The sequence below is a fragment of the Bactrocera neohumeralis genome, chromosome 5, assembly GCF_024586455.1.
Source record: "Bactrocera neohumeralis isolate Rockhampton chromosome 5, APGP_CSIRO_Bneo_wtdbg2-racon-allhic-juicebox.fasta_v2, whole genome shotgun sequence".
Lineage (NCBI taxonomy): Eukaryota > Metazoa > Arthropoda > Insecta > Diptera > Tephritidae > Bactrocera > Bactrocera neohumeralis.
The window spans coordinates 74,513,742-74,540,750 of NC_065922.1; the positions used below are offsets into that span (position 1 = coordinate 74,513,742).

General features: G+C 33.3%; 2 protein-coding genes across 11 annotated transcripts in view; one reads left to right on the top strand and one right to left on the bottom strand.

The window, feature by feature from the left end:
• LOC126757897 (calcitonin gene-related peptide type 1 receptor) overlaps window positions 1-13,539 on the top strand; it is a 160,421-nt gene extending 146,882 nt beyond the window's left edge. For 3 of the 5 annotated variants that reach the window (XM_050471800.1, XM_050471797.1, XM_050471799.1), the window contains exons 3-12: window positions 4,705-4,915; window positions 6,096-6,588; window positions 8,048-8,138; window positions 8,364-8,455; window positions 8,668-8,794; window positions 8,945-9,046; window positions 11,759-11,877; window positions 12,177-12,250; window positions 12,324-12,430; window positions 12,770-13,539. In XM_050471800.1, coding sequence (XP_050327757.1) covers window positions 4,783-4,915; window positions 6,096-6,588; window positions 8,048-8,138; window positions 8,364-8,455; window positions 8,668-8,794; window positions 8,945-9,046; window positions 11,759-11,877; window positions 12,177-12,250; window positions 12,324-12,430; window positions 12,770-13,042 — 1,611 coding nt within the window. In that variant the 5' untranslated portion in view covers window positions 4,705-4,782 and the 3' untranslated portion in view covers window positions 13,043-13,539. The remainder of the gene's footprint in view (window positions 1-4,704; window positions 4,916-6,095; window positions 6,589-8,047; window positions 8,139-8,363; window positions 8,456-8,667; window positions 8,795-8,944; window positions 9,047-11,758; window positions 11,878-12,176; window positions 12,251-12,323; window positions 12,431-12,769) is intronic. The other 2 variants (XM_050471801.1, XM_050471798.1) reach the window with 1 other exon arrangement.
• A 2,072-nt stretch (window positions 13,540-15,611) lies between these two features.
• LOC126759822 (ELAV-like protein 2) overlaps window positions 15,612-27,009 on the bottom strand; it is an 86,828-nt gene continuing 75,430 nt past the window's right edge. For 5 of the 6 annotated variants that reach the window (XM_050474957.1, XM_050474955.1, XM_050474959.1 and 2 more), the window contains one exon: window positions 15,612-26,145. In XM_050474957.1, coding sequence (XP_050330914.1) covers window positions 25,821-26,145 — 325 coding nt within the window. In that variant the 3' untranslated portion in view covers window positions 15,612-25,820. The remainder of the gene's footprint in view (window positions 26,146-27,009) is intronic. The other variant, XR_007667084.1, reaches the window with a different exon arrangement.

Here is a 27,009-nt window from a genome sequence, read left to right on the forward strand (position 1 = left end):
TCCATATATTGATTATAACAATCCGAAGTTATATCGACTTGCAAGTCAGAAAAATTACTTTTTTTGTAACTTTTTTTTATTGAAGAAGCATTTTATTTAATAACTTAGTAAAAATAATGCATATTTACAGAATTTAATGAAAGCTTTTTAATAATCGGTGATTTGTTTTGATTTAAAAAACAATTTGAATGATGCCATAGGTCGTCTCTAGGGTGGTGAAAAAGATTCCTGTGTTTAAAATTATCTCAAATCCATGAACAAAAACACAGATAAATACAAGTAATGATCAATATAATGTCAGTGTTTGACAAGATGTCGGCTTCCTTTACAAAAAATCATATTTTGTCAAAAAACTTCAATTCAAAGCGGCTTTACAAATCGAAATAATCATCAAGAATCTTATTCCTTCGATCATTAACCGATATATAGGTTAGCCGAAAAAGTCTTTTCGTATTTTGTCAACAGATGTCGTTGCAGACGTATATTTCCAATGCTACCAATCACATTGTATCATACCTTATAGTGTTGGAACGGTGAGATTTTAAGCTTCATTTAACCAAAAAAATATAAAATTTGGGGAAGTTGAAAAAAGTTGCAGCTGTTTAAAAATGAGTGAAGAAATTCGCTATATTTTGAAATTTTTGTATAAAAAAGGGAAGAGTGCGGCCAACGCATGTACAATACATATTCATATGTGAAAAAAGAGAAAGAACATTTAATAGAAAAGCGCAGCACCGCCGCTTTCATTTTGAAGACAATAAAAATGGTCCGCACTCTGGTCTATTATCTAACTGCCGCTGGTGCTTCTTCTTCACGGTGGCACCCTATTGTGACATTAAATTTAATTATGCATTTTTTCAGCAACTGCACCGCAAACTGCCACCTATTAGCAAGCACACACACAGACATTCATAGCTTTACGACAATGCCAGACACTGGGTGTCATGGCGTAGGAGCAACATTCATTCCCGTGCAAGCCTACTTGTCCTGCTAAAGCTTAGCTGCTGCAATGTTGCTATCTTTTGTTTTTAATGTTAACATTCTGACCAACATTTTTCCGCTGCTTGTTGTTGTTTTTGCTGTTACGCTGCTGCTTTCGCTTGTTAAGTTTATTACAATCAATTGTGTAACTGTAGACATATAACGTATACGCCCGGGTGCACCGGCTAAGTGCTCGTCACTATATACATAGACTTCTGGGTGTCTGCAAACAACGGGGGTGTGTGTGTGTGTAAGCAACGATGTGTAACTTATGCAATGACTTCTAGAGTAGCCTAACTGCCAACAATTAAAGCGCTGTCTCTTCTTAGAAGAAGAAGCTAGCGTTGAATGGTTATGGTGACTTAAAAGCAGAAAAAAGCGCATACCGAGAATACTGTCACATTTAAATTTATTCTTTTTTTGTACATAAAATTTTAGGATATTTTTATCATTTTTTTCTTTAAGTTTAGAATTTTTTTAGAAGTATTTCTTTGAGTTCAATCTAAACTCAATTTTTTTAACACCTTTTAAAGTTAATATGCCACCCTTTATATCGCTATATGGAATTTACGCCGCTGAATGCACGACACGAGGTTTGTTAAACCCAGAATATAACATTAGAGACCCTACATAGTATATATGTATATTCACGATCAGGGTGATGAGCTGAGTCGATTTAGCCACGTCCGTCGTCCTTCTGTATATAAACGATTTTTTGAGATTTCGTTTTGAAAGTTTGCAAATGTTTTTCTCTCGCTTTTATATCTCGGACTCACCGATATCGGATCACTATATCATATAGCTGTCATACAAACTGATCGATCCAACCCAAACTCTTATATGGAAAACTTTTTCATGTGACGAGATATTTTCACCCAATTTCAGTATGTATTTTTTCCTAAAACAGCGCTGCAATCTCCGACTAATTTGTTCAGATCAGACTACTATAGCTTATCGCCCCCGTACAAACAGATCGATCAAAATAAAACTTTTATAGGAACTTGTCGAAACTTTTTTATTTGCGGTGGTTAGTATAGCTTCGGATTTTTATTTTGTTTAAGTATAATTGCTGTATATTCCTGTATAATTTCTCGACAACTCTTTGCAAGTTAGCTATTGACTTTATTATGCTCACTTCGTTAGCCTTTATTGCAAGCGCTATTTTATTATATTCCTTTTAATTTTTCTTTTGATAATATGTAATATCATTTGCCTTAAATTGCAACAAAAAATGGCATTAGCTTTTATTTGCCTCACCCTTAGATGTGCGCCACTTGATTGCCTTCCAGCAATAATACAATTAAATGCAATCCAATTATTGTAAATGAAATTGTGTTGCTCATTTATTTGCCACTTCTTTGCTGCTGCTCGGTATTCTTATATTCACATTTTTTACTATCACATTAATTAGCCACGTGTATGTGATATTTGATTTTTCCTGCTTTGTTTCAATTTTTTTTCTGCTTTTGTGGCGCTCTTTTTTTGCTTGAGTGCTTAATTAAAGCTTGACGCTGTACTTACTGCTGACGTAAATATACAGGCATGCTTTGCTATGTAACATACTTATAGGCGCTTTAGCTACCAAGGTAATATCGTCATAGAATACACAGTATCGGTATTTATGCGCCACTTCATCACTACAAAGTAACGATTTTCAGCGTATTACTTTTTTGTAGCATACTTCTTGGCGATTTTGTTTTTTTTATCTTCTGATGTAATTGATTTTTGTATTTAGCAGACACGAGTGGCTTATTCAACTTACTTACTTATTTTACTTTTAGGCAGGTGTTTTACTAATATTGATATTATTTCACTCTGAAGTAATACTTTTATACAGTGATCCTTGTTAAAACAAATAAATAGAATTGTCTGTGCCTTCAGCTGGACTTATAGACTACTAGTGGATTGTTGATGCTTTAATTATCTAAAAATTAGCATACTTTTCGGCGCACAGAGCAATATAGGCAATTTGTTTTATTTTGCCAAGACTTCACTTATTAACTGCTTATCATAAATGAACCTAAACTGTGTAAATATTCGCGATAGTCTTGCAACACGCTTGTGCAAAGCATATTTATAGGCTTCCGCAATTTTTTTTTAATGTTACCAAAATAATTTAAAAACGAGTAATAATATTTTCATGGCACAAATGAGTCTTCAAACGAGTTTCATTTCATTTTTCTTTCATTTAATTACAAAAATTCTGCATATTTTCAGGCGCTCGCATGAAATAATAATATACTGCATAATATTTTGCCAATTCGAACTAATTTCTTTATTTTATTAGCTATTGTAGAACGTCAGCGTGTCGTAGGTAGCAATCTAGCGAAAGCGATAATATTATACATGTGAAAATGTAAAATTTCTAAAAATTACTTCCCAACAGTCGCAACTAATTAATTTTTGTTTATTTTCTTTAAAGCTTGTTGTGTATTTGTTATGTGCATTGCGCTTAGCAGTTTGCATTTAATTAAAAATATTGCCTGCAGTGCTTTGTATTAAAAATATATTTCGGTTGTAGCATACTTTTTGGCTGCTGACTAACTCAAATTCGCATGTTTGTATATAATTCACACAAATAAGCTTTGTAGTTAGATTTTGTAGATTAACTTTAATTCACATGGCTAAAAGTTGCTTGCGTTTATTGATTTCCGGCAATTATTTTATGAAAATTCAAACCTATAGTATACTTTTAGGATCACTATTCGTATTTAGCAACGTTACTTTGAACTAATTTGTGCTACGCTAATATAAGCTAAGTTGCAAGGCCAAGAAGATTTTTGCTGTCCTCAAAAACCATTAAAACTTACATTTACTGTACACAACGCTGAAAAGTATGCTTCGTTTTTTATAATTCTTAAAAACCATAATATGATTTCTCAGAGGTGATTAAATAAACATTTTCACGTCATTAGAAATAGTTTTAACGCCTGCAGGCAGGCTTTATTGGAAATAATTTTACAAAACTGAAATCAAACGCGAATTAAAATAATGATAAAACAACTCAAAACCGCTTATTATAAATTTTCCAATATTTTTTCGCTTCAATAAAACGCACTCCGTTAGGTTGGTGTAGACATTTTGCCGCGACGTCATTCTCATTAAGCGAAAAATAAGCCATGAAACAATTTCCTCCACATGAAGGCTCAAATTGGCAGTAAAACACATTTCCGGTCAAGCGTTGAAAGCGATATGTGCGAGCGGCATGTGGTCGCCTACACACATACGTAGTAAGAACATCCGGTTTTAGCAGCCTGCCCTGCCGACAGCTGCCATACAAATATTTCCGGCGTTATTACACACACTCATACACTTACACACACATACACATTTTCTTTCTTTTCCAATCAATTTTCACTTTGCACATGAAATTTGCTGCCACTACAAAGCGTAAAGCGCGATAAAAGTAGCAACAGCTGCTGACAGTTCATTTAAAGCGCTTTTACACTTCAGTGAAAAACAATTGAAGCCGTTCGTAGGGTGGCAAGGCGCTAGGTCAAACCAGCTTTGCTTTGCAAGCAATCGACTTGCTTACATATTCATTTACACACACATATGCAGCACACATAATTGATTTAAACGTAATGCGCCTATAAGCACGCTATAAAATTCATTATTTTCGCTTTGTCAATGAAAATTTAACACTTTTTATTTTTATTGGTCTTCTTTCTTTAATTCGCACTATCTATTACTCCCTCTTTCTCTCTCTTGCTTTCATTCCAGCAGTAAAGCGGTCTTGCTCTTTTGAGCTTGTGTGGCTCAACATCAATTGTCTGTAGTCAAAGCGTCTACGCCCACACAATGGCCTTTCTGTTCGAACCATTTCAGGCCGATGACCAATATTTGCGCGAATTCCTTTCACATCTCTATCTCAATTGTATAATACGCTATCAGAATGAGACCGGCTCGGCGGTCAATGATACGGACGATGACGGTAAGTTAATTTTAAATAATTTGCTAAATTTCTCTTGACAACTTTTTAAGGCAAAGATTAATTTTTATTTATCAAAATATGCAAAAACACAAATTAAGCCACTAGTTCGACGTGCGTAGGATTATATATAGGAACAATCAATATTAAGCCATTTTGAATATGATTCTAAAAATATAACTCAAACATCACGAAAATACCCATATACCCTTAAATGTGACAAATTTGGTATACAAATTTTTTTTGGCAACATTATCCGGCTTAAATTAGTCAACAAGTTTTTATATATAGCAATTCTGAGAATTATGATACCTTCGTCAGCTTACTAACTATTTTCGACATACTTTTCTGTTATTTTATTTTTTTATAAACGTGTGAAATTCGGTTTATTATGAGTTCAAACCAAAATATGTAGGAAGATAGGTCGATACCTTCGCCTATTCTCTCTAAATTCCTAAAACATTGCCTACATTACGCGCATTTATGACTATTTTGTTTGTTTTTTCCTGAGTTAGGCGAAATGAACTCTGAAGTATTTTATTTATTATGAGTTCCTACTAAAATCTTTAAGAATTTGTTCGTATCTTAGTCTCTTTCATCAGATATTCTCGATATTTCCAAAACATTGCCTACATTTCAGCGCATTTAAACCTATTTTGCGAAAAAGGCACTGGTTTCTCATGATTTCATACAAAAGCGTGCAGGACATCGGTCCTTACCTTCAGCCCTTTTATTCAGTATAAATTACTCTCTATATTCCTAACTCATTGCCTACATTTTGACGCGTTTATGACTATTTTTAAGTTAGTTTTCGGATTTAGTGCGAAAAGGACTTTGAAGACGCTGAATATTATGAGTTTTTTCTAAACCCTATAGGAATCCGTCCATACTTTCGCCTTTTTGATAACATTGTCAGGATATACTTCAAACGTTGTCTTCTTTACGGCACATTTATGATTTTTTTTTTCTTAAACTGTACGATTTACTACTTTCCAAATGATGAACAATGAGAGTAAGGGCAAGCCCTATATAGTTGATTAGGAAGTACATTTATTAGAAGGGTCAATTTTCATTAAATTTCAATATATTGCTAAAAAAAACACACTTCTATAGCGCACTTCCCACTTTCTTTCAACGAAATTTTTCTCTCACCACCAACACATATACATACACACTCATGCAGCAAACTACATTGGTGTGCCGCGTTACCTCGAAGAGGCCGTGCTCAACGAAGGCAGCATAGACTTGTCGAATGTGGACGAGGCGCAGGCGGAACAAAATGAACTTTTCGCCTACATCTCCAAGCATAGCTTAAAGCCACCGCCAACAACAACAACAGCAGCGTCACTCACAAGCAAGAATAGCAGTATATTTCAGAGCAACTACAATGCGAGCAACATAAATGCGACATACCCATATATCAACAACATTATTGTCACTTCAACGCCTGCAACAAATGCCAACACTTCTGCAAATGGCACTTCTTCGTCGGTTTCTTCAGCAACTGCTTCGCCAGCCACATCACCCACGGCTGCTAGCTCGCCTCCGCTGCGCTTTTGCCCTTTGCGCTTCGATGGCTACCTCTGCTGGCCGCGCACGCCCGCCGGCACTGTGCTCAGTCAATATTGTCCGGATTTTGTGGAGGGCTTCAATCGCAAATTTCTGGCGCATAAAACGTGAGTGCAAAGCAATAATCGAAAATTGAAAATTGAGAAACGAAAATCAACAGAGGCTATTGCCACACGTGCTCGGCAGGAAGTGGCGCTTTGTGGAAGTTTTGCACCCCTCGATGGTTGATGCATTTGCTACAAGCAAATATTTGGTTAATCTTTTCGTTCATGCAAATGCACCGCGCACTTGCGGCGAGTGCATTTGGGTTTTTTGATATAATTTCATTTCATAAAAAACAATAAATTCGCCATGAAATATTAAAAGTGGTAATAAGTTTTAAAAAAATCTTGAAACATTTAAAAATAAAACCAGCAGTAATATCACTTCCGCATTTTTAGCTTCAAACAAATATATCGATAACAATGTTTATCGTTTATCGATATGTACATACATATATAACAAGATATACATTTGTTAAAAAAAATTTTAACTTGGCAAAAATTAATAGAAATGTCTGCTTGTTTCAAACAAATTTATCGATAACAAAATTTTTCGGTTATCGATATGTGTTCAATAAAAAGTATATAAGATAGTACAAATTTTAATTTTACAAAAATTAATATAAATATCTGCTTGTTTCAAAGAAATATATCGTTAACGAAATTTATCGATTTCAGATATGTATATACATATGTACATATGTAACCATAAATAAATGTGACAATAAAAGTATTAGCTGAGCAAAAATCAATAAACGTATATACATACATAGGCTTGTTTAAAAATATTTATCGATAACAAAATTTATCGATTTTTGATTTACATAAAACAAACAATACAAATGTTAATAAAAATTTAAAAAAATTAATATAAATATCTACTTTTTGGCCGAAATTCATATTTATTTATTTGAAAAATATGCGTAATGAAATTTATCGATTTTCGATATGCATATAAAAACAAATAAATATGATAACAAAATTAGTGGGCAAATATCAATTTATACATATAAGCTTATGTACTTGTTTGAAAAAAATTATCGATAAAAAAATTTATCGATTTTTGATTTACATAAAACAAACAATAAAAATGTAAATAAAAATATTAGCCTGGTAAAAATTAATATAAATATCTGGTTTTTGTCCGAAATTTCTATTTATCGATTTCAAAAAAAAAATCGATATAAGATCTTTTGGTGCCGAAATTTTTTTTTTGTAGAATTTTTTTTAAATATTTTTGATATAATTTTGTATATTTTTTTATTTTTTATGTACATACATATACATATACATACATATGTATGTAATGTATATATTTTTTAATACTTTTTTTAAATGTTTTATGTGCACATATTTGTAAATTTTTTAAATTTTTACATTTTACCAAATTTGCCAAAAATTAATGCTTAGTGATTTTTTTTCAGTATAAACAGTCCTTTTTCATAATCAATTGTCATTTTTATCATATGAACAGTTCTAAAAATCGATAAGTTTGTGACATCACTATATTTTATCCACTTTTTAGTTGTCTGGAGAACGGCACCTGGTATCATCATCCTGTGAGCGGTCGTGAATGGTCCAACTACACCAATTGCATTGATTACGATGACTTGCAGGTAAGAGAGTGCATATTAAAGAGCACGATAAAGAGTAGCGCTGTAAAAACTTTAATTTGAATTCAGTTTATGGAATTCCAATTATTTTAAGTGCCAAATCATAAATATTTTAGAAAAAAAATATCAAACACTTTCTAAAATAAGTTTGCTCAAGTTTATGCCAAACATAAATTTTATTGTATTTTTGTCCCCTTGCTTGCGCTCTTCTATCCTGGCTGTCAATAGTTCCGCAGTTTTGTCAATGAGCTGTACGTGAAAGGCTACATCGTTTCCTTAATCGCATTACTGCTCTCACTTGTCATATTCCTCGGCTTCAAGTAAGTATGCAACAGGTATTAAATATTTATATGCCTCAAGCACTTACAAGCACACATATATACATACGTAATTTTATGTATGTGTGTGTGAATGTTTTAAGAGCATACGGCAATTCATACCTCACTGCCGTTTACAATTCTAATAACTTTAAGTTATCTCATCTACTTTTTTCCTCTTATTTGCTACTCTTTTATTATGCACAAACCGTTAGATCCTTGCGCTGCACACGCATACGCATACACGTGCACTTGTTCGCCTCGCTGGCGTTCACTTGCATCGCCTGGATACTCTGGTATAAATTTGTGGTCGAGCAACCGGATCTAATAGGCAATAATCCGGTGAGTAAATAAATAACATTTGTTTTAGCTTTATTTGCTTATATAATAATCACAACTAGTTTGTAATTGTGTGTGTGTACGTTTGCATATATCGATTTAATACTATTATAATAATCATTTAAATTTATTTCAATTTAATCTTGCTTGTAGCCCTGGTGCATAATTCTACACCTGGTCGTGCACTATTTTATGCTGGTCAATTACTTTTGGATGTTTTGTGAAGGGTTGCATTTGCATTTGGTATTAGTGGTGGTAAGTAAAAATAAAGAGAAATTAATATTTATATTAATGCCCCAGGTATTTGCTTACAATATGTATAAACGTAACTTAAACTATTAAAAATCGATAATTCAATAAATCGATAACAAAATTTATCGATAAAACTAGTACTGAAATAAATTGAAAATGTTAAAATTAATACAGTAAATGTTAATAATGTTAAATGTTAATACAGTATGCGTTGGATGGAAACTTAATATACATATCACTAGTTATCGATAACATAATTTATCGATAAATTTAATACAGAATAATTAGAAATGATTATGATTTCAGTATGTGTCATGCATTAAAACTCAATAAATCATTGGTTATCGATAACATAATTTATCGATAAATGTAATACAAAACAGTTTTAAATTATTATGATTTCATAACAAGACCTATAAAAAGTTGTTAGCGCTATCGAGAATTTATCGATAAATTGTAATTTTTTTTTTTGTATTTAAAATCTAAAAATTGTGATCGCTTACAGCTTTAAATTGAAATCTGAAAAATTAAAAAACCTTTTAGTTTTGTATTGTTCGTGTGAAAAAAATTACTCTTGATTTTTCATAAGAAATCGAAGCTATCGTTTAAAGATAATGTAATGATATCGATAAATGAACAATGTTATGATAACACAGTTGTTATAAAAATCTGGTATAAAACTCTATTAGTTATTTTCAAATTCTATCGATAACAAAATATATCAATTTACATATATAGATATATACATATACATATGTATGTATAGTGGCTGTATAAGGCTGCCAAATTTGTTTTAGTAGTAGAGCGATTTTACTCAAAAAAAAACTAAAAAATTTTTAGCTAGAATTTTAAATTGCATTAATCGATAAATTGATATTAAATGATATCGCACTCGTCGATAACCAATTGCATATTTTTTTTTTTAATAAATCGAAATAAAGATAACATACAAAACGCGACCAAGTTCTTTCTATTATCTGCAGCACAACTTAACTAATCACTAATTTTTTCACAAAAATACGTGAATATGTACAAAAATCGTTTTTATCGATATGAAATAAATTAAACATATCGATAATATTAATCAACAATTTTATTAGTTTGTTCGTATATGTACTAATATGGGAAGCGTTAAACTATTCAAAGAGAAAGTTCAATTTTAAGTTTATCGAAATTTATCGATAAAAAACTGCATATAGTACATTACGATGTGAATTATATTTATATACACAGATTTAAATTTTTACGAAAATAATATTCGTGCAAATATATTCCGCTGTATCGATAAAAAAATATCGATTTTTATAATATAAACTATCGATTTGTATCGATAAATTTTTAAAATATTCATCGAAACTTTTTTTTAAATTATATTAGTTAACATTAATTATTATTAGTTTGTTCATATACTACGAAGGGAAGCGCTAACCTATTCAATTTAACAATTTTAAGTTTATCGAAATTTATCGATAAAAAACTGCATATAGTACATAACGATGTGAATTATATTTATGTATGTATATACATAAATTTAAATTTTTACCAAAATAATAATAATTTTTACCATGGAAACGCATTCCGCTGTATCGGTGAAAAATATCGATTTTTGTAAAACGTACTATCGATTTTTATAGATAAATTTTTTAAAATCTTTATCGAAAAATTAACTGATTTTTATGTATAACTTTATCGAAAAATTTTTATGTTCTGAAAATGTATCGAAAAATATTATCGATTTCTGTAATACAATTTTATCGATAAGAACATTTTTTAATTTCCGCACTTATAGTAAAGCTCCCGCAATTCATTAAACTACGTTTGTGTTTAATAAAACTTGCCAGAACTCGCTCGCTCATGCTCTCCGAAGGCACTTGCATGCATTTTAAATTATCAATAAATGTAATGCACCGTTCGCGCACTTATTCGCACACATTTTTATTTCGCAGGAAAAATGCAAAGTTTACGCTTGTTTATTAAGCAGGAAGCGCGCTTACAAACAATAACACACACGCACACACATACACACATGATGGGTCTGTGCCACTCGCTGCATAGTTGGCACGCGCCTGTGTGTATGCAGCGTTGAAAGTGGAAAAGTTTGATTAGCACTGAGTGCCTGCCAACACCGGAAAGTTGCCAAGCGAATGAAAATAACACAAACAACATTAAAACAACAAAAATGTAGCAATAAAAAATGCAAAAATGCTGCGAGATGAATGTGAAAAAAGCAGATGCGATTACTGCTAAGCAAAGTTAGCGCGCGGAGCGAAAGAAAAAATTGGAAATTGTGTAAATGTGCATTTTAATGAGCATGCCCGGCAGATGCGCTAATTATGGCGATAAAACTTTTGCAAAAATATAAAAAAAATATTGAAAACAGAAAAGAAACTACTTTAAATTGTGCTAAAAAAGCGGAAAAGTCTCGCCTTTTATTTGACTAAGCGCTTGACAAAACGCGTTCCTAGAATATTTGGTTTGAAATTCATTTCAATTATTTAATTAAAATTATTTAATTGGAAATCTTACTAAAATTTTACTTTATTATTATTATTTTTATTTTCAGCGCACTGCAAACAATTAATATAATTTTTTATTTTAAAAATCTCATTTTTCATTTCGAAATTCTTTTTATTATTATTATGTTATATATACATATTTTATATTTATATTATATTATTTTATGAATTATTTTTATCTTTTTTCTTCTTTTCTCAGGTCTTTGTTAAGGACACCATTGTGATGCGTTGGTTCAAGCTCTTCGCCTGGATGTCACCCATACTTGTGTTGATGGCTTATGGCGCGGCAAGATTTTTGCACACCGACGATAATACGCAGTAAGCGATTACCGTTAATTGATTCCTCTTACTTTTAGAGCCTTTAGAGGCACGTATTTCCTTCATTCCTACATTAGGCCGCTTCAAAGCAGGCTGCAAAGAGAAAACCAAACCATTTTTTGTCTATATAAGACATCCGATACTGGCAACAAACTTCAAACTTGAAGTGAAATTCCGATTTTTTTTTAATTTTTAATATATATTATTATGCTTCAATCATTCTGTACTTTCTGTACTTTGTGTGGTTGCAGTCATTTTTCACTTTCTTCATCCGCTTCACTAACGCTCTTCTTTTCCAGCTGCTGGATGGACGACAGTCTGCTGCTCTGGATCCTGTCTGTGCCCATTTGTGCATCGCTCTTGGCTAGTTTCGGTACATATCATCCTCCTTATCTATTTCATACAACAACAAAATCGTATTTACCTTTCCCAAATCTGTTTTTCAGTTTTTCTCATCAATGTTTTGCGCGTGATTGTGCGCAAGTTGCATCCGCAGTCGGCGCAGCCGGCACCGCTGGCCATAAGGAAAGCAGTGCGCGCTACAATCATATTGGTAAGAGTACTTACATACAGAACATACAGAAGCTGTGCATAAAAGAGAGGAGAAGGGAAAAGTGCAAGTGGAAGTAGAAGTAGAAGAAAATGTTAGAATTAACACAAAACCTGAAGAATGGAAAAATTCGTTAATTATCTTATATTTTTGATATTATAGCGAGCTTTCAACACCATTTACCCGCTCACTTATCTCTTTCCAATTTAAAGTATGGAACAAGATTTGCACTCTTCAGCTTGTTCCATACTTTACACTGACACAGCAAGGAGCTTTTGTGCTTAGGCTTTTCTTATTTTCAACTAACTTTTTTTCTTTTTCTGATTGTCTTCTCATTCGCAGATACCGCTATTTGGCTTGCAACACTCACTGCTCCCCTACCGCCCCGACACTGGCACACCACTGGAACGCTTCTACCAAATACTCTCGGTGATATTGGTGAGTCTGCAGGGCTTTGTCGTCTCCTTCCTCTTTTGCTTTGCCAATCACGACGTCACGTTCGCCATACGCACGCTCTTGAATCGGCTCATGCCCGGTTTGGTCTCACCACCCCCGCCAGGCACACACACCGGACAAATGGCAACAACAACACCAAGTCGCGAGCTGGGCGTGTAAGCGCAGGTAGCTGCGGAAGGAAGGAACTCGGAGAATGACGAGAAGCGTACTTATAGCAAAGAAGCGTAGCTTTAGCTAGTGGAGGTGCATCAGGGCGCAGCCACAAAGGGGTTAGGACCACCAAACTATTGATGGATGGATGGAGGAACACAAATAATTTATTTTAAAATGAAATTTCGATTTAAGCACTGTATCCCTCAAATTCATAAAATTTAATCTCTAAGAGTACGAAATTGTGCAGGAAAAAGTCATATTCAAGCCACAACAACAAAAGTAAAGACCAGAAACATATAAAAACCGAAAATTAATACTGAAGGGAAAGTAAAGAAGTATTTAGAGGCCAATGTAACCGAACAAATGTATTATTACAAAATATCAATTGAGATTGCATATACATATGTACTACATATATAATATATTTACACAGTAGTAATAAGCCACGCTGTAATTTATTTGAAAGCACATACAAATAAAGATATGAAACAAAAAAACCAAAATCTTCTTTCTATTAAAACACAGCAGATCGCTTCTATCCTTGCAGTGCTCCAAATCTTTTACAAAACTACCGTTTATCGAAAATAACGTATACTCAGTACCTGCTAAGCCCTCCTGGAACTCTCTGTGCTCGAAACCCACTCCAAACAATGGATGGTACACGAGAATATTCAACTGAAACACGCAAATAATAAACACTGAAATTTCATTAAAAAAATTGTTTTATGAAAAAATTTTGGCACCCAATTGAAGCTTCATTGGTCGGAGCAAATACTAACACCATTTGTTGAAACTAATTTAAGAAAAATTATGGATTTTTCGCATAATTTCTTCAAAAACCAGCGATTTGGTACACATTTTTAATTCTCTAAATTGCTGGGTGAATCCAAATTGAAATTTTCTTTAATACAATTATGCGCCATGCGATTCTGCAAATTTCTGCATTTTTAGATTTTCTCTACGACCAATAGTTTAGAAGTTATAAGCATTTTTCTATTTTCATTTTTCGGCGGTTGCTTGCTGCATGCTCCTGGTCGCCTAGTAGAAATCCAGGATTTTGGCACCAAATTGAAAGCAATTTTTCTGTGGCGTCGGCAGCGGCGGCGGCAGCGGCCCTAGAAAATTCGCAGGGTGCGTTGCATACGCAAAGGGGCCAAATTAAAAAGCGGATGCGGGACGGGTCGGAAACAGGAACAGGTCGCGGACCGGAAACGGGAAAATGGGGCCGACCGGAAACGGAAATAACAAATCATACTTCCGGTTGGAGGCTGAACCGGAAGTCGACAACCGGAAACGGAAGTGAACCCGCTTCCGGTCCGACATCCAGCCGGAAGTGGTGATTACTTCCGTTTCCGGTTGGTGACTTCCGGTTCAACCTCCAACCGGAAGTGAATATCACTTCCGCTTCCGGTGGGTGGCTTCCGGTTCAGACTCCAACCGGAAGTATGGTTTGATATTTCCGTTTCCGGTCGGCCCCATTTTCCGGCTTCCGTTCCGCGACCTGTTCCTGTTTCCGACCCGTCCCGCATCCGCTTTTTAATTTGGCCCCTTTGCGTATGCAACGCACCCTGCGAATTTTCTAGGGCCGCCGCTGCCGACGGCCACAGAAAAATTGATTTCAATTTGGTGCCAAAATCCTGGATTTCTACTAGGCGACCAGGAGCATGCAGCAAGCAACCGCCGAAAAATGAAAATAGAAAAATGCTTATAACTTCTAAACTATTGGTCGTAGAGAAAATCTAAAAATGCAGAAATTTGCAGAATCGCATGGCGCATAATTGTATTAAAGAAAATTTCAATTTGGATTCACCCAGCAATTTAGAGAATTAAAAATGTGTACCAAATCGCTGGTTTTTGAGGAGAAAATCATCAAAAATGATTTTTTCTGCTAATTGAGGGTGTTGAAATGGGGTGTGGGAGATCTCCGAGCATTTCTCTATTTATTGCGAGTCCAAAACAATTAAATTTCGCACATTTTGTCCATAAATTATAAGTTTCTAGCAGGCGCTTTAAGTACCAACTTACCAGTGAATTGCACCCTTTTTTCGTTCGCAGTAAGTAAAAATAGACTGGTGGACATTTGTATAAGAAGCGCCTTGTATCTTTGTATTTTGTCTTGCTGGTTTTACCTTTATCTTGGTGGCGAAAGAGCCGAAATATTCCAAATAAGCACACATATTTTTTGATTTTTTTTATTATTTTTTGTTTTTGTTTTTTTTTTTTGTTTTGTATAATTTATGAAAGAGCAAAAGATTGTAGAACAAAACTAATACATAAAATACAAATACATAATAATTATACATTCATATAATTCATATATATATATATATATAGTAAAATTGTTAATAATTAATATGTAAACATATATACACATACATATATATTTTTGAAGCATATATGTATATATATATATTTCTGTTTTTGTTTCTGTTTCTGCTTCGGCATTCGAGTGAAGTGGCTTGCTGATTTCAATATTTAATTTTCGGTTTTCTTGACTCTTCTGCATTTGTATATAGGTAAGTGTTGCAGTGTGCTACTATATGTGTGTATGTATTTGTATATTTTCAATGTATGCTTATATATGTGTGTGTATGCGTGTTGTCTGTATGTATGTATATATATATATGGATTTATGTTGCTCACAACTTTGTTTTTGTTCGGATAAGTGATCTTCGGCTATTAACTAGTCACTTGAAGAGCACGTAGGTTTGGCTTGAGAGAGTGATCCAGAAGAAGAGAAAGAGTTTATCTATATAGTATACTCCCACATGAGCTTACAGTACGCTTACTTGCTCTGCTTAGCTATATCTTAGCTTTGTTTTCATGATTTTCGCTGCATTACTCACACCTTGCTCTTCCGCTCTTTGCTCTAAGGATGTTCTCCGCTCGCCGCACCACAACTCGCTGTAATTCTCGCTCTCTTTTCAACTTTGCTTCCGCTTCACTTTAGCTTCCTCGGAGTTGCCATGATTCGCCTCTTTAGAGCTTTTATTTGCTATTTTGCGTTTACTTTGAGTTTACATTTATTATGCCTTTAACAAATACCCATCTAATTACTTTCCATTACTTGAATTACTTTAGTTTAATTGCTTGCTTGGTTTTAATCACATTGTGACTTACTGTTGCATTTAATTGCTACGTATGGCATTTTATATATTTTTTTGCTGGCATTTGCTTTGACGCCGGTTTGTAATTATAATTGTAATGGGTAATGCGTTAATGCGTTAATTAATATGCAATTCATATAAATACACAAATATTTGAATACATCGAAAGTAATATGTGCTCGTGTGTTTATAATAAATAAGAGCATTACAAAGTAATTGTAAGGTGTAATGCAAAAAGCATTACCACTACTATAATGCACGTAATTGCATTTAAAATAAGCACAGTATATGCGCACATGATTTACGCGCTACAAAATTAAATGTAATCTAAGGTTATCTAATGTAATGCAAAGTAATGCATATATAATGACAGCTGGTAATGCTACATTTTCTGCTTGTTAATAATATATTACTTAAATTATTAGAACTAACAATTATATGCATACGGTTAGAGAAAATTTCAATTAATTACAATACAAGTATTTAAAGTATATGTATTTGGTTTAGTAATGCATTACAATGGCGACAAGTTATAATTCATAAATACTGTTTATGTATTTTCAGTTATTATATATGTATATACGCACATAAAAGCTAAACACAAATAATTAAACACTAATGCATGCACTCGATATATAATTACTTGGTATAAATAAGTTTTGTTTAGGTAATTACTTTTAAGAAATAAGTGGTAATTAAAGTCAACTACTTGATAGTTTAGCGTAATTGTTGTATGCTTGTATTACGCACGCATACAACCACCTTTAGTGAGACAATATGTTGTTGGGTATAATGAAAGTGAAGTAATCATAAAGTAATTGAAAAGTAATCGCCTGCATTTTTTTAACGGCAAACCGCTGACAAGTATCGAAAAACGACTGTTGGTGAGGCTTGACAGCGTTTTACGCTTTACATTTTTATGCGCTGGCCAGTACACTCGTGTGAAAAACAATGTTTGCCTTGCCTGTCGCGCCGTTATTGGCGATTTGTTGTTTTTTCTTTTTGTATTTGTAACAGCCACGCAGCTTAAGCAGCACATCCATGTGTTGCGCACTCATTTTGCGCACGCTACGCTCTCAGCAGTCAGTTAAGAGAGTTTCGCTAAGTAATCATGTAGGTAATTAAATACATTCTAAGCACCCATTTGTTTGTCAATTTCTTCGTTTCTTGCATTTTTCGCATTTTTTGCATTGTTGCTTTGTGTGCTTGGGCGGGGAACACAAATACTAGTACAAGTACCGTTATAAATACATTAAACATGTATATATGTATTTATATATATATATATATATGTGTTTATCTCTATATGTTTGTAAGCGTCTATGTATTTATGTGACACGTAGGTAATTGTTATAATCATGCATAGTGTTGCCAGCTTGTCTAACACACGCTATATTTTAATTATTGTTTTTGCAATTTGCTTTTGTATTTGTTTTTCGCTTATTACGTTTTGCGTTTTGCGTTTTGCTTTTGAACATTTAAGAGAAACATGAAACTAGTTTGTAAGTATGTTTATGCGAGTAAATCATAGTTGATAGTAAATGTTTTGTTAAATCGCATGCGTTGCTTTTGTAATATAAGTTTTCTACTACAAATTTGTTCAAATTGTTTTCATAAATATTTTTTTGTTTTCTTTTACGGTAATTTTCTCTCTTATTTTTAATGTAAATTTTCTCATATATTTTATTTCCTTTTTATTTCTGCGCGCAAAATTGCTGGTTTCATAAATATGCACGCCACTGTAGCGCAGCGCACACTTTACGGCTCTTCCAATTTTGCGCTCTCAGCGCTTAGCTCTTACACGTACATAAACTCAAATCATAAACTCGATTCGCTCTTATCTCTAATGATCTCAAATTTTTGCTGTGGTGTTTTTTACATTTAATACGTTATATATGTATATGTATATATATATTTATGCGTAAAATTTACTATATATATGAAAAATCAGTGATTTTTATTCGGAAAATGGTTGCTTACACGTTAATATATATATATATAGATGTATGTATGTATATTTTTTAATTTCTTTTAATTTTTCAAAAAAATTGCTGGTATCTAACCAAGCTAACGGTATAGTTTTTGAATGCTTTTTACCGCATCACTACCACATTTACTGTTATATAATGCTATATGCTTAATTTTTCAATTTGCTGATTTTTCTTATAAACTTTGCTTTTGCTAATATTAAACACTTACTTGACTAGTATCTTAAAAATTTTGGAAGCTGATTTTATTTTTGGATTTACGACGACAATTTCGTGTATTTTCATGCATTCTACAACATTTCAAAATTTTTCGATTTTCACTAGTTTCTTTGCTGCTTTTTCGCTTTACTTTTTACTTTTTTGTTCCACTATATAAATTCTGAAATTCTGCTACGCTTTATGGGTTGCTATGTACTGTTCGTAAAATAGTAGTAGTTATAGTAGTATTTTATGTCATTTTTCGCATTTATTTTTAAACTATTTTTTCGGCTTTTTGCTTTGACAGTGTCAGTACGAGTGTGAATTTTTGCTAAGTGGGATTTTTGGTGTCGTTTTCAGTACAGTTATTTTATGTTATTTTATATGGTACGGTATATTTTACGGGATTTTGAAATGCTTTAGTACTTAGTTTTCATATACAAACATGTATGTGCTTGGGTTGCTGGCGCTTGACTGGCACACGCTTTGGCCGCACACTGTGTACACGTAAATATTGGCGCCACTGTGTTTTGTATAAATGCAATTTTCGTGGCCTGGCGCCCCTTTCCGCCTGCTAGCTTCCAGTTTAACATCAATAACTTTTACTTTTTGCTTATTGTTACGTGTTTTTGCATGTTAAAATATGAATTTTTACTTAAAATCTTTTATTTTTAATAAAGTTTTTCTATACTGATTTTAAAAAATTTGCGCTAACTGCTTCAGATCGCCTGTCGCTTGTGTGTTCTATGTTAGTGGTTGCACATTGGGGGTAGTAGAAGGTGGTTTGTGTCTAGGACGCTTGCGCTGAATGTGTGGTGTGTGCCTTGGCTAAGCTAGAAAATTTTAAAATGCAATACAAAAGCAAGCAGATTTCAGCAAACATCACCTTACTGCTTGTTAAGTCCACAAAAAGTTATATCAATTGAAACTCTATTGCAAAATAGCACATTTGCGCTCCCCTAAGGGTTTGCAACTCGACTAACCACTTATGAGAAAAAAAAAGAGAGAGAGCGAGAGAGTGCGCGCGCAACTCATTCACAACTATCAATGTCTTCCACCTTTACGGTTTATACTTTACTCTTCTACACAGCTTTTCTGCTAATACCCTGTTTTTTTTTTTGTTTAAATTTTCGTGCTTTTCACGCAGTTGGCCAGAAGCTCCTTTGATTTCGTTGTTTGCTTGTATTTATTTTTAAGTAAATGCGCTGTTTTATACTATATATACTAAGTTAGCCAACTGTTTTTTGAAGCAGCTCAAACGTTTTTTACTAGTTGGAAAACCACACTGAAACCTTTCGCGATGACTAATACTTTTCAATTTGGTAAGGGAAGGGAATGCCACCTATTTTAAGCATTTATTTTCTATAATCTTCGCACTGACACTATTTTACCTCCCATTTCTACACGGTATCCCTACTTACCACTTGACTTCACTTGAGAAGTTCTTACGCTTTTATGCAACTCTTTTCTTCTAACTCTATTCTCTACCCTTATCTTCTTTTTTTCCCTCCCCTCTCTTCTGTTTTCTTTTCTTCCCTTCTCTTCTTATCTCTTCTCTTCACTTTTCTTCTCTTTAATCTCACATGCATGTTCTTATATTCTATCTCACCACTTTTCTACTCTCTACTTTAACTATTGTTTGCCATGCTCTTTCTCTTTCATCAGTTTCATATAGTATATGCCATCTTTATATGTTCAATCGCCACCATCCCTTACAAATTTTCCTCGCTCAGCTTTTTTAGTTTATATTTCACAAACTTCATCTTACCGTTTCCGTTCCTGTTTTTGGCTTCTCCACAAATTTGTAGGAAACTAAAGCTTATTGCCATTATTTTGTCAACATTCTCTGCATTTTATTTTTATACATTTGTTTCGCCAACAATCTCTGTCCTGCCAGTTTCATTTCTGCCATTTCTTCAACCCTCACGATCATATATCAAACACCCTTAAATTGAAATTTCTGCAACCTTACAAAAACTCTATATCCTTTTTCTCCTTTCGTCAACCCTCTAACCTTTAACTTTTCTCTTTACATATCCTTACTTTTTTCTATTTTACAACCGATTTTTCGCTTAATCTTTTCTTTCTCTAATCTTTCACCTTCTACGCTATTTTTTTCTTTTTTCCCCCACCTTTGCACTTTACACCCGTCCTTTCCTCTTTATCTACCTTACTCTCTCTCGCCCTCTCAACTCTCTTAGCCAATACACCTACCCGCTCCCATTTATTCGCTATCCTGGACACACACCTTATTTTATTGGTTATTTTTGCGTGTGCCTTTGTTTACAGTTATGCATAACAGTTATTTATATTTTTTGATGCTACTAATTGGTTAAACACACGTTATATTTATGTATCTGACATGGGAAAAACATTTTCTATAAGCTGACTCCCAATACACTCAAGCATATAGCGGTTCTCGGCTAGTCTACATATGCAATAATGAGCACATCAAATGTTTATGACATTTATACGAATGTGTGTAATAAGTTTTGAATAATTTTTAATCGGTATGCGATCCAAATCCGATGCTATGATTAACATTTTTTAGTTGCGTATGTGCATGAGGGTGATTTTTGTTATTATTTTTACTCGCTTTCGCTTATTTTTATTTGTAAACAATTAAATTCCAATCATATCGATTGTTATATATAGTATGTACTGTTGTTTTTATTGTTGATTTACACGCAAAGATATTATCGAGCTCGATTCGTTACTGTCTCAACATTGATTACATAAAATACATTCATTGAAATGTGTGATAATTTTCGATATAATATACTATGTAGATGAATGTATGATTAGTGAGCTTTTTAATAACACATTTTCGATTAGCACCTACATGAGCGCATTGCCTACACATTACACAAGTTTGATATAGAGCAAAGTATGCGTGTACTTGATTATATATTTGTGGCTATCGATTGTTCGGCAGAATTGAGGTGAACGGTTGAGTGGAATGCGCCGACAGGCAGTTGTGCAACAGACTGGCCAAGACGTGCTTCTTTTCATCGCTACTCTGGTAACACACTATATTTTTTCTTATAAAATGTCTCTCTGTCACTCGCACTCTCTCTAGGTATACGCTCACCTATTCATATCAACTTGCTCTCTTTCTTCAATATAAGAACTCCCCTCTACAGTTTCTAACCACTTTCTGAACTTCAATATAAAAATACCCTGCCTGACATTTTCTCCTCTCACTTGCACGCTTTGCCTGCTCGCCCACAACAGCTGCAGCACACTCTATACCAGCTCACCTTTGTTGAACGTTTGTTTTTTTTACTTTTAAACACATTTTTGATGGTTTGTATGTTGCCGCGCCATTGCCATTTTTCAGATAAAACAATGTAATGCGCTGTTGCCACTTTTCAGTTAAAACTATGTAATGCGCTGTTGTCATTTTTCTGTTAAAACTATTTAATGTGCTGTTGCAACATTTCAGGCATTTCTGCTACACACTCATGCTTCACTATTAGCGCACCTGCACTTATAAAATTTGGCTTATTGTATGCATTTGCATTTAAACACTCGTATTATGTACTGTGTTTTCATGTACTAGTACTTTTCGTTTTGCTTATGCATGGATTTTTGCTACTTAATGCCTCAACCTCCGAAAATATTGCCATTAGTTGTTGATTTTCGTTTTTAATTTTTTGCTATCTTAATATTTTGTTATTGCAATCGCCCGCCTGCTTTTAACTGCATGTTTACAACTCACTTCACTTTCAGTGTACTGCTTCTTCTCCTTACTTATCTTCCGCACACTTTCCCGCTCGATACTCTAACATTCTTTCCCTACTATTCTCTCTTCTAGCTATTTGTTTATAAAAAATGTCATATTCTAAATACCTCTTTGTCAATTTTCTGTTTTTATTTTAAATGCATTTCACATTTCACGCCTCTTTTGATTGGAAATGCACGTTTTAACTTTTCAGTTCTTTGCTTCACAGCTTCACACCATACTCAGCGGTTAGCTACCTACAATTCGGTATACTCTCTTAACCTTGCTGTTACTTCGTCACTCTTACTAACCGCTAGTTTCGACTTTCCTTTGCTTGCTCTTTATAAGATCTCCGCGTACTCTTCTTACTTCTACTTTTCTTTCTCGCTTTTACTTCTTAAATTTTTCTTTCTTTCTCTGCTCGTCATTTATAAGCGTACTCTCACTCCAATAACAGCTTTCAGCGCTCTTCTCATATTTTTTTGTGAATTTTCTTGATATTTTTTTTATTAAATTTCACTATATAAGTACTTTTTAAAAAAACTTTTTATAATATTCAAAGTTGGTGTTTTAGTTTTGACTTCCTTACGGTTTCATCCTAATACTCCGTTATGATTTTTTTTTTATTTTCTTATTTCACTTAATAATGCTAATTCATAATTTATACTCACTTATTGGAACGAATAATTTAAATTAATTTTAGCTCTTAATTTTTCTTTGGTGCTCTTAGAAGTTCTTTCACATTTCGCACTCATATTTTGATATAACATTGATTTGTTTAATAATAATTTCTAATATAAAATTTTTTATGCTCATTTTTTAACCTTTTTCATACACATTTCTACTACTTAATTTTCATTAGTAAGCGTGAAGTGACAACTAAAAGAATCTATAGTTTACGAAAACATTCATACATATTTTACTTTTTCTTTGACTATTTATTTATATTAATTTAATATTTTATTTTAATAAAAATTTGCTGGTTATTTTTTTAAAACATTGATCGCATTTGATTAACTATAAATAGTTGTGATTCATAGTGTAGAGTGAGAGAAGTGAAGTGTGTAAATTATGAATGCTCTCAAACAGCACTAAACCCAAAGGATGATCTCTAAGCTAAAATACGCAGCCTCACTCAAGGAAAGAGACAGAGAAAGTGAAATCGAGAGAAGCGCCATTGAAAGGCAGAACGAAAGAGAGTCAAAAAAACGAGAGAGATCTCAATAAAAAGCGACAAATGGCAGAAAACACGAAAGCTTTTCTCAGTAACAGCAAACTTCTGCCCGGACTGGATTTGCTATCGTAACACCTGATCGTTTTTGTAAAGTTGTGTCTACAGTTTTGTTCAGTTTCTGGGTGTGAAACTTTACTAAATCATTACACAAAATATCTCTGGCTTTCATGATTTTACTTCCCGGCTCCCGCCAATATTGTTTTGCTCTTACCTGTTTCAATACACACTTCACACTCAAATCACTCGCACTCGCTCGAAAATATTTTATACAAGCCACAACAATTGCTGTGTGCACTTCTTGTGCAATTGCGTTCACTATCACGACTTTAATATTACTAGCATTTACAAGCCACTGCACCAGCTTCCCGAGCTAGCACTCTCGGCGTCTACATTGTTCAGCTGTTATACTAATTTGCGCGACGCTCTGCTCTCATTGCTTTTTTATAACGATCAACCTGCTTCTCTTTCTCCTTATTTCCGCTCTACCTTCTCATATTCCTCTCTTTTTCTCTCAGTACAACTTCTTTCTCCTTCTCTCCTTTGCAACATTGGAGCTCTCTTTCATTCTCTCGATCTCTTACTCTCACTCAACTTTTGCTTCTTTTCTTCTCTCTCTCTTTCTGTCTTTTTCGTTCTACCTCCTAGCATTCTGTTTCTCTTGCTCTCGCTTTCGTTCTATCTCTCACTCTCGCCACACACTGGCTTCCCTCCTCTATCCGCTATGCTAATCGCTCACACTCCACAATTGCTATAGCCAATCAGTATTGCGCACGTGGCGCGTGGTTGCCATCTAGATGTAATTTGCACTCGGTTTTAAAATTTCAAATAATTCACACATTTATTTAGTTAATTTCATGGCAATATCAATTAATAAATTTATAATAATAATAATAATTAATTTAATAATAGCAAATAGCTTGTTTTTTTGTATTTTATTTAATTTATGTATTGTATGTATATTTTTATTTGTTTGGTTTTTTGTTTTTGTTTTTGTTTTGATACTGTTATTTTATAAATATTTTATGCTGTAAAATATGCGTATCGGTTGCTTTACTTTGTGTGTGTGTATGTCTGTTTATTTTGTTTTGTTTTATTTTTCCTCTCATTATTTATGTTTCATGCAATAATTAATATATGAATTTATAATAATTAGATTTTTAAGTATTTTCTCTCGGCATTTTTTGTTTTTGTTTTGAAACTACGAAATTAATAAATTAATTAATTACGAAAATTCATAAATTTATATATATATATATATATGTGTGTTTATGTATATATATGATAGACAAATACAAATACAAATACAATTTAATTAAGTACAATTAAGTAATTAGTTTAAAAAGTGGGTTTACAAGTGTGACTAAGTATTTTGTTTAAATAAATTTTGCTTAAATATTTTCCACATAATAATTTTAAGTTATTTAATTATAATAGTTAATAATAAGTAATAAATATATATTTATATATATATATGCATAAGTAGTTATACGATGAGTTTGAGAATTATTTGTTGCTTTATTTTTATTTTCATATTATTTTTATTTCCCTTTCTTTAGGTTTTGAGAATTTCCATTTTTCTTTTGAATATTTTCAGGGTTGATTTTTGTGTTAAACTATTTGTGCCAGTGTTGATCGGGTGTTGCCATGCAAAGCTTTTGCTTCATACCAATTAGCAGCGTGACATCTGGCAGCATCGCTTTGCTCTTTCAACGCTCACGCTGGTTTATTTCTCTGCGCTCTTTTAAGCCTTTTGGCCGTTTGCTATTCATGGCAAAGCTTTTGCACTTACTGCTGCTGTTATCTCGCTCTCACGCTCAACTACTTTCGGCTCGCTTGAACACACAAAAAAATATTGCTAGAAAGCATTGCGTTGTGCAAACAATTTCACGCTTTCCCTACTCCCTTTTGCCATATGCCGTTCTCTGCTCCGTTTTTCGTATTTTTCTCTTACATTTTTTGCTAACAAATTTTCGAATTTCAATAAATACTACAAAACTAAATTTAATTTTGCACAACTTATAATTTTTACTAATTTTCTTCAATGAAAAATATTTTTTGCTTTTTTTTTAATTTTTTGTGTGACTAGTGGTAAATTTCAATTTCATTTTTCAACACTTTTTGTATAGTTAATATTTTTCAGCTGTCTCTCTTGCACACATAACTACAGCTTCATATATAATATGTGTATATAATTTATGTAAATTTTTTAAATATTTTTTTTTTGCATGTTTTTAACTTTTTTGCTGTTGTTTAGTTGAACTGCGGTGTTTACTAGTTGTTGCTTACACTTCATGCTTATTTATCCTGCTTTCCTTTCACTAATTTCACGCTCTCAACTCCTGCTCTATCTCTCACATATTTTTGCAAAGCTTTACTTCTACTTCTCTTTCATCAACACTTTGCTTGTGCTTGCGCTCCCGTTCTCTTTCACTACCGCCGTTTTGCCTTCTCTTTCATTTTCCTTCACATTCTTGCTGTTTTTCCTATAGTTGCTGTTGTTTTGCTTCTTCTTCTTAACACCACTCAAGTTCACTTAAGCGGTTTTGGTTTTATTTGTCTTAAAGCTAACTTGCAACACCCTGTTGCCGAGTGTATAACCGTTGAGTGATTGTATTGCCACAACCGCTTCGTCGTAATTCGTCATGGTCACGAAACCGAAACCCTTGCATTTGCTCGTCTGTAAATCACGTATAACCTTGACCGATTGGACGGCACCGAATGGGCCGAACAGCTGCCACAAGACATTCTCCTCCGTTTCGGGTGCGAGGTTGTAAACGAATATACACCAGCCGGAGCCGGTCATTGCATTGCCGGGCAAAATCGAATTGGCCAAGAGATCACCAGCCAATGGTGAGTATCTAAATCCGAAAAAAAAATTGTGAGAAAGAGAGAGAGAGGGAGAGTACAAGATAAGTATAATATATTGAGAGTTAGCTAGTTTATGATTAGAACAAATGAGCGCGCGTGTTTTAAATACATTAACTCAGTGAGCGCTTTTGAGTTTTTCACTTTATAGACTACGAGAAAAATACATAAATAATTTGTTTTTATTATTTTTTTAATTCTTATGCTGAGTTCGTTGAGAGAAAGTTGATACTCTGTATAAATAAAGATTAGTATAAATATTTTGGAATAAAACAACTGAATATGAGATTAAGAATGAGTGAAAATATGAGTGGTAATCTTTGGAGTGTTCAACCTTCTAAATTAGAAAAGAGAGCAACTAGATTATGAACAAATTGGTCATAAGGAAATAAAAGGAGATATAGAAAAATAAAAAGTAAAGAAGGAAATAAAAATAATTACATTTGGCATATTGAATTAATATTCAGCATTTCAGTGAGCAGAAAGTTCAAATGAGTATTAGTGAGTAAAACTAATAATAAAACTAAGAGCTTTTAGGTGAACTTGGAAAAGAAGTGGTTGGAGCGCAAAAAGCTGCCTGTAGCGCAAATTATATGGAGTTGATAATGCGTAGATAGAGACTCAGTCCAGATACATATTTATTAAGAGAGGAACAGCCAACAAGGTACATTGCTGCACTCATTTGAAGCTCACTGGTGCTTGGAGAGCAATTAGTTATTTCAATATATGACAGATAGAGCGACTTAAACGCACTATTGAAAATATAGTTCACGCGCTCAAATTTTAACTATTGATCTTTAACTTTTTAGTGACAAAAATCTATATGCAATTATGAAGGATTTGTGCAAAGCCAGCAC